Source organism: Gossypium hirsutum, chromosome A11 (genome assembly GCF_007990345.1).
Source record: "Gossypium hirsutum isolate 1008001.06 chromosome A11, Gossypium_hirsutum_v2.1, whole genome shotgun sequence".
NCBI lineage: Eukaryota > Viridiplantae > Streptophyta > Magnoliopsida > Malvales > Malvaceae > Gossypium > Gossypium hirsutum.
In genome coordinates, this window is record NC_053434.1 from 110,934,488 (window position 1) to 110,942,655 (window position 8,168).

Consider the following 8,168-nt stretch of genomic DNA (forward strand, 5'->3'; position numbering starts at 1 on the left):
CGTAGGAAATGTATTTTGTATAATTTTAATTAAATTGAATATTAATACGTGATTATATTGTGATTAAATCAATATATATATGTTAGTATGAAATTTACTGTATTCTATATAAACGACGTATGACGACGTAAATCCAACGACATATAAATTTCATATTTGAAATGAATTGATATGATTAAAGTTTATACGAACTTACTAAGCATTCATTGCTTACATAGTAGTTTTCCTTTACTTTTCAGATTATCTGAAGCTCGATTGGGTTGGAAGCTAGTCGGAGATCCATCACACTATCTATCGGCTCACTCGGTACTTTCGGTTGGTTGAAGTTTGGTTATAATGGCATGCATAGGTTATTTTGGCTAATGTTGGCCTATATGTTTTGTTGTGATTATAGCCATTTGAGTTGGCTTGTGTTTTGGTACATTTTGATATGGATATATGTGGCCTTAATTTAGTTGATGTGTGGCTTGATTGGTGGTTGAATGATGAAAGGTAAAATAATAGTTATACGGCCACATGGCCGTGTCACCCCTACAGTTTGTAAATTTTCATCTTTTTCTAAAAATTTCTCTGAGTTCCTAGTTTAGTCCCGACTTGTTTCTAACGTTATTTTAGGGCCTCGAGGGCTCGTATAAGGGACAATATGAATGGTTTTGATTGGTTTTTGATATGAATATTGTTAGGATATATAATGTTCAAAATTCTATTTGTTTGTACTGTAAACTCTGGTAATACTCCGTAACCCTGTTTCGGCGACAGATACGGGTTAGGGGTGTTGTAGCTACATTAGCCACCGAAGTGACTCTCCATTAACTCCCAACCTAACCTCCAACACACCACTTATACATAGCACGGGAATGTAGTGTTAATATTTTAAAAAGTAGCAAAAATTACATGTACTCAAAATACAAGGGTTCACATGCACAAAACATTAAAAAATATAATTATATGAAACAGTATTTTCGAACATGTAGTTATTTCGCGTTCACAATACACTTAATCACCACACAAAGCATTCAAATATGGCTCGCATAAAAACTTAGGTTCGCATGAAAATCTATGTTCATAAGATTCGATACACCAATCACACAAGTCCCATGTAGGGGTAATTTTGGCAACAAAAATTCATCATCCATCAACCTAAAGCAGTCAATTTTGGCTGAAGAGAGAGGATACACACATTAACTTAGTTTTAGCCTTAGTTTCTTTAAGTTTTCTCTTAGTTTTTCTGCAACTTTTTCTAGGGTTTATATTTCTCTTCTCATTTCTTAGTTTTAGGGTTTATATTATTGCACTTTCTTCTTATTCTTAGTGTTCTTGTAGTTAGTTAAGCTAGTTATCACTGTAGCCTAGGTTTATTTACACTTTTAGTCATTGTACTTTGGTTGTAATAACATTTTTAACTTTAGTTTGATGTATTTTAGTTTCCTTTATTTCAAATATATTTAAGTTTGTTCCTTTTATGTTTATTGCTTTAGATTTTCTTGTTGAATGCTTTTCGTTTCATGTTCTTTAAGCTTTCTTGCATAAAAAATCTCAACTTTTATATTTTTCTTAAACTTTATTTTAATGACTTCTTTACTTTTGATTTTCATGGTTGTTAGTTATGTTTCCAGCATGAGTAGCTAAACCTTTAAGGGGGTTGGCTGATAGAGTTGTGGTGAGCTAATTTTTGGATGAAGGATCAAACCGTAATAAATTGAATTAATTTGAATAAACCTAAACACTTAGGATTAACGCCTCTAACGGAACATCTAGACAAATAAGACCGAGAGGTAATCTTTTTGTGCACCAATTCATTAGTCCCGAATTTCCCGGTGAGATTGAGAGAAAAACCAAACTAATTTGTCCAAATTGGTAAAATTGAGATCGAGAGATAAAATTGAGTCACTTTAGTAATTTAAGTTATTTAAGTCCTTCATTTACAGATCAACAAACCACATCAAAGTCAACCGACCACCGTTTGTCATTTATTAGTTAATTTCATAATCTTGTACTCTTTACAATTTGGTCTTTAGAGTAGCATGTTTAATTTCCTTGCACCATTTTCTTGTTATGATTTTTCGTATTATAAAATCATACTAATAGTCGTTTAGAGTCTAGAGTGTATGCTAATTAATACTCAATTGCCATATCCTTCGGGTTCAACCCCTTGGAATACTTTGGTGTTCCATTGGACACTATACGTATTACAACTGACTTGTACACTTGCAGTTAGAATCGCTTTTAAAAAAATAATTTTCCAAAATGGTTTGTTTTAATGTGCACGCGTGCGGGTGGTCACTTCCTAGGGATGATTTTCTTCCTGACTTTATTTTATTTTCTCTTCTCCACCTTCTTCGATAGCTTGAAAAAGGAATAGCCATGAAAGGTTCTGCATGGAGCAGACTTCATGAGGTGGGAGATGGAAAAGTGGAAAACCAACAAGCGAGTAAGGTTCATAGCCCTTCTGTGTACGTAGAATAAAGTTGTGGACTTCAGAACCATTTTAAGAGTTCTGCATGTTTCTGGAAAAATGGGGTTAAATTGAGAATATTGAGTATAATATATGATTTTGGTTGAAATGCTTAGCTTCTAAGATAGCGAAAGTTCTAATGTTTGAGAAGGCTAAGCTATGGAGACGATGAAGCTTCAAGTCAGTTCCAGACTCTAAACCTACTGTATAATCTGTGTTGTCTGAATATGTTATGTTTCCATAATTTATAAAATATGATGATATGTGCATGCATTGCATGATTGTGGGAAAAACCTCAATGGGATAGATGAAGTTAGGAAGGGAAATAGAGAGTGACCTTGTTAGATACCGCCTCGGGCGAAGCTCCAAGCCTTGCGGAGGGAACACTACGGTGTTTGAGCATCAAGGTTAGGCGATGTACAGGAGGTAATGAGAGGAGAATTCGGGAAATAAAAATTATAGAAAGGTATTTACCGCGACGGTGATATCTACTAGTCCTTCGGGGTGACACCTTGACGTCTGTATATGGTGTAAAATCATAGGTGAAAGACGCTATGGCAATTTAGTATAAGGTACGTAGCGTAAGACCATGAATGAAAGACACCATTACAGCATGGTACAAAGTATAAGGTATATGATATAAGACCATAGATAAAATATGTTATGACAACCAGGTATGATGAGTAAGACCATGGATGAAAGACTCCATGACATTATAAGATAGTACGTTAGGATGGCGAATCGATATAAGACCATAGATGAAAGAGTTCATGGCATCCACAGAACATAGATAGACTGTTGGGACAATAAACACATAATATAGATAATCCGTTGTGATAGTAAACATAGAATAAAGATAGTTTGCTGAGACAGTAAACATAGAAGAGAAAGTCCGTTGGGACAGTAAATATGGGGCAAGTCCAAAAGGACAAGGGAAATGAGGTAAGAAGGGTGTAAGACCATAGCTCAGCTACGACAACTCATAGAGTCTTCTAGGTAACATACGCGAAAAGTTCGTTGCGACCTCAAGTGAGGGATATAATGACAGTGTGTTAAGTATGAGAAACCACAGGGGTGGAAGAAGAGTTAAGAGAAAACATATGTATGGCAAGCGAATCATGTAAAATCTGCCAAAAATGATGAAAGTGATAAGGATAGATAAGAAAATTGACAAGACATGGACAAAGACCCTACAGTAAGTAGAGGAAGATAAGTTGTGCGAGAGCTACTTAGTAACCTGAATAACTACTTACTAATTGTTAATACAATTAGCATTGAAGGACTATAAATATATTATAGAAAAATTGTTAATGTATAAATTGTGTGAGGAGAAGCATGTAGTGATTAATAAAGTGATGCATATAAAACATAGAAATTAATAAACAAACATGCTTAACTGGAAGAAGCAATAAAAAAAACAGTCCAAGATTGTGGGAATATTGTGATCTGTTTCAAGTTAGAGATGTGTAAAATGGTTAAATTCTATAATGTAGTGGTTTTATTGAATTTAATTGTAATAAGCAATATATAAGCATTTTATGGGCAAATGAAATTCACAGTACCTTTTGAAATAATAAATAAATTGAGAAAGTCATGTTTATATTAAATTGCAAATAAACAAAAGGACTAAATTTTTTAAAATAAATGTGCTCGCAAATAATATTTTTTAAAATTGAATCTACATTTTAAAATATTAAATGTAAATAGATTAAATTCCTAAAATAAGAGTAGGAATATTTGAATTCCAGAAAAATAAAAAGTAAGCATTAAGAAATGTTTTTTTTTTACTACCAATAAGAAAAATTAAAAGTGCTTTATTTAATATCATCTTACAAAATACAAAAATAATTACTACAAAAAGATAAATTTGTAAAAAGCGCCATCTTCTGCTAAAAACAATAGAACGTGGAGGGCATTACTTGTTATTTACCCATGCACTATTTTTTTTTGAAAGGATTTCATGCATTTTTTTAATAATTTTTTTTATAAATTCTGATTATATTTGTTATTTTTGGTATAATATCTAAAACTACTTATATCTCTTCCTTAACCTATAAATAGGAGGATAACGTATTTCAATGTATTCAAATCCACGTCCTTCTGCATCGGCAACAATATTTATACCAGTCAAGCTAAGACTCAATCGACATACCCAAACATTGTTAGAATGAGAAAAAATCCCCTTAATTTTTTTACTACTTTTCATTTTGGTCACTGTCAATTTTGAAAAAAAGTAAATAGGTCTCTTTCTCAAGAAAAATTACAAAAAATATTTAAAATAATATCCGAAATTCAAAATATTTATAAAAATTTCAAATTTTATATTTTTTAAAAAAATTATAAAAATTCTAAAAATATATATAAAAATTTAAAAATATAAATTTTTTTTAAAATAATAATTTTTAGACCTAATTAATGATTCAAATTTATCATATTTAAGTATCTTATTATTTTTTTATTTTTCTTTGAATTTTTTTCAAATATATATGGTTTTAAATTTATGTGCTCTAACCTAACATTAGTTATAATGTAACAATATTTTTATTTGATATGTTTAATTTTTTAATTTTATTTGAATAATTTCACTCGATTCGATTTGACTGGACTTGAATTTCATTTCACTTGGCTCGATTCGGAAAAACTTCAAATTGAGTTAGGATGATAAAATAGGACTTGTGAACTTAAAAATTTTTCACTTGATTCGATCAAACGCTCACTCCTATTTAAATATTGGTTATTCCTTAAAAGGATGAGGAAAATTTACTTCTAAGAAATGGTATACCCTAATTTATAGGGAAAAAATAATTATAAACAACTATAGATATATGTTTTTGATATGGTTTGGAAAAAATTGTATAAAAATAATTAATAATTTTGTACCTCTTTGTTGTTGGAAAAAGATGTTGTTATGAAAATGACGACAGTAGTTTTATTTACAGAATACACTGATTCAAGGAAGTCAGCATATGAAAAAAGAATGTATAAGTAACGAAATTTTGTGGTATGAAATCCAGAAGAGCAAAGAAGTAGAGAATGGTTCTTATGAAGGAATGTTGACCAAGCAATTTAGTGAGTAATTGAATGGCTAATAATGGAAAATGCAACATTTTCCAAACTCAAAAAGTTAACAATTTTATAAATATATGATACTTTATATGAGGTAACTGGTTGATTATATTGTTGGCTTGAAATTAAGCTTGAAAAGCAATTGGAACCAGTCAGTCATTTGACTTTGAGAATTAATTAGTTTGTTTGGAGGAAGCATGACTATATGATTATTTAATCTAAATTAATAATAACAGCCTCTGATGAAACATCAGTTTCAAGTATCGATTACATGATTTACATCAGATTATGAAACATGATATTCAAAGTTTCCCATCACTTTTATAATCAATATGGAAAGCATTTCAATGTTTCAACACTGAAATGCCAGCCTTTCACTTCATTCTTCTCGCTCTCAGCTTATGTTTTTCTTCTCCTATCTCTTCAGTTACCGGTGATCATGAAATCCCACACAGAAACCTGGCAGATTCCATTTGTCCATTGGATTTCACTGTTGTCAGGAAATTCATTTTTGATAGTCCTAGGAGACCTTCATTTCTAGATGTTCCAAGAAAGTGTCAAACCCTCCTTCAAGGTATTCGTTTGGTTCGGTCCAACTATCTTCGAGTCACCGGAAACTTTTCCCTTCCTCCCATTTCCTCGGAGGTTTGTTTGGATGTGTATCAGAAGTTAGTCAATGAATTAGTACCCTGGTTGGATATTCGTTCCACTTGTGCCTTCGATGCCACTTTGCTATCAAAAAGTTGCAACAACATATCAACTCGATTCCAATTCGAAGGTCTTATTTCGAAACCGGAGTTGCAGGAAGTTAACCATCTTTGCAACCGTTCTTTAGATGATGATTCTTCATGCACACCATGCCAGGGTGCCTTATATAGCATTTATCAATCATACTTCATCGAGAATGCATCATATTGTTCAGGGTACCCCTTCATATACGCCGGGGCATTGGCTAATCGCGAGGGGCCGGCTGATTCGGGCACTGCAAAGTGCTTGTTCTCCCTTGATTACACTTCAACTAATGCAAACAACTGGAAGAAGAAAGCTATTCTTTGTGCCACCCCTATAGGCGCTGCTATTGGCTTGATCATGACAGTTATGGTGATCTGGTTTAGTTGGAGAAGAAAACAGAAATGGAAGAGAAGACATAATAGTGTCACCCTGAACGAGACAGATGCGGGTTTTGGAATAGAAACGATAAGTGGAGATAGCAGTTCGGTCATGTTCACATTTGAAGAAATCAAAAAGGCTACAAAGAATTTCTCAAGGGAGAATATTGTAGGGAAAGGAGGATATGGGAATGTTTATAAAGGTATATTAGAAGATGGATCCGAAGTTGCATTGAAAAGGTTCAAAAACTGCTCTGCTGCCGGGGATGCAACTTTTGCACATGAAGTGGAGGTTATTGCAAGTATTAATCATGTCAATCTTGTTCCTTTCAGAGGCTATTGCACTGCCACGGTTCCTGTGGAAGGTCACCAGAGAATAATCGTGTGCGATTTGATGCAAAACGGAAGCTTATACGACCATCTTTTTGGATCAGAAGTTACCAAGCTTAGTTGGCCTATTCGTCAGAAAATTGCCATTGGAGTGGCACGGGGACTGGCATACCTCCATTATGGTGCACAGCCTGCTATCATACATAGAGATGTTAAGGCTAGTAACATACTTCTAGATGATACGTTTGAGCCAAAACTGGCAGATTTTGGCCTTGCAAAGTTCACTCCAGATGACTTCTCTCATATGAGCACCAGGGTAGCTGGAACTCTAGGGTACGTAGCCCCGGAGTACGCTTTATACGGGCAACTAACAGAGAGAAGTGATGTTTACGGCTTCGGGGTTGTCCTGCTTGAGCTTTTAAGCAGTAAGCAAGCAGTTATTTCCATTAATGATCATCACACATTGCTTTTGACTGACTGGGCTTGGTCATTGGTCGAAGAAGGCAGAGTATTCGATGTTATCGACGAAAATGTGCTGGAATTAGGCCCTCCAGAAGTAATGGAGAAATATGTTTTGTTAGCAATTCTTTCTTGTCATTCACAGTTATACGCTAGGCCAACAATGGACCAGATTGTGAGAATATTGGAAACCGATATTCCAGTTCACTCAATTCCGAAACTTCCTTTCCAACAGAAATCAGCCAACTTCAGTTCGTCGCGCAGCATGTCAAGCGCCTGCGCTGATGATAAACATCCATGTAACTGTAACGAGTAATGATTCAATCTTCCCTTTAATAAAATCATGACAGTTAAAACAAATTGTCTTCCATGTTTGATTGTTGAAGTTTTCTGGCTTTGTCATCTTGTTTTTAGTTCTTGATATCCCTTTCTTGGGCAGTCATTGTCCCTTGTGTCTACTTTCTTACAAGTTCTCCCAATTCAAAGCATTCAACATGAGAAATGGTCAGCTGGCCATGTCAACTACAAATATATATTAGGAAAGGAAAATGAATGGATGTTTTCTTGAAAGTTTCTTTCATAATCCTGGAATCCAATAAAAATAAATTTATCTTTTTAATAAAAAAGAGAGAGATTTTGAAATTAAAAGAGAAAATATTTTTCTGGTCCCTATCAATTTTAAAATTAAGCAAATTAGTCACTTTAAAAAAAATAAATTAATTTAGTACTTGTTAATTTCAAAAGTAAGC

At 33.4% G+C, this 8,168-nt stretch overlaps 1 protein-coding gene across 1 annotated transcript; it reads left to right on the forward strand.

The window, feature by feature from the left end:
- The first annotated feature begins 5,858 nt into the window (after positions 1-5,858).
- Positions 5,859-7,735, forward strand: LOC121203272 (probable LRR receptor-like serine/threonine-protein kinase RKF3). Its single transcript, XM_041082133.1, has one exon. It carries the CDS (start codon positions 5,885-5,887, stop codon positions 7,733-7,735), a length of 1,851 nt encoding a protein of 616 aa, XP_040938067.1. The 5' UTR covers positions 5,859-5,884.
- Positions 7,736-8,168: the final 433 nt, after the last annotated feature.

Coding starts and splice junctions, on each gene's coding strand:
- LOC121203272 (XM_041082133.1), top strand. CDS start 5,885: ATGCCAGCCTTTCACTTCATTCTTCTCGCTCTCAGCTTATGTTTTTCT.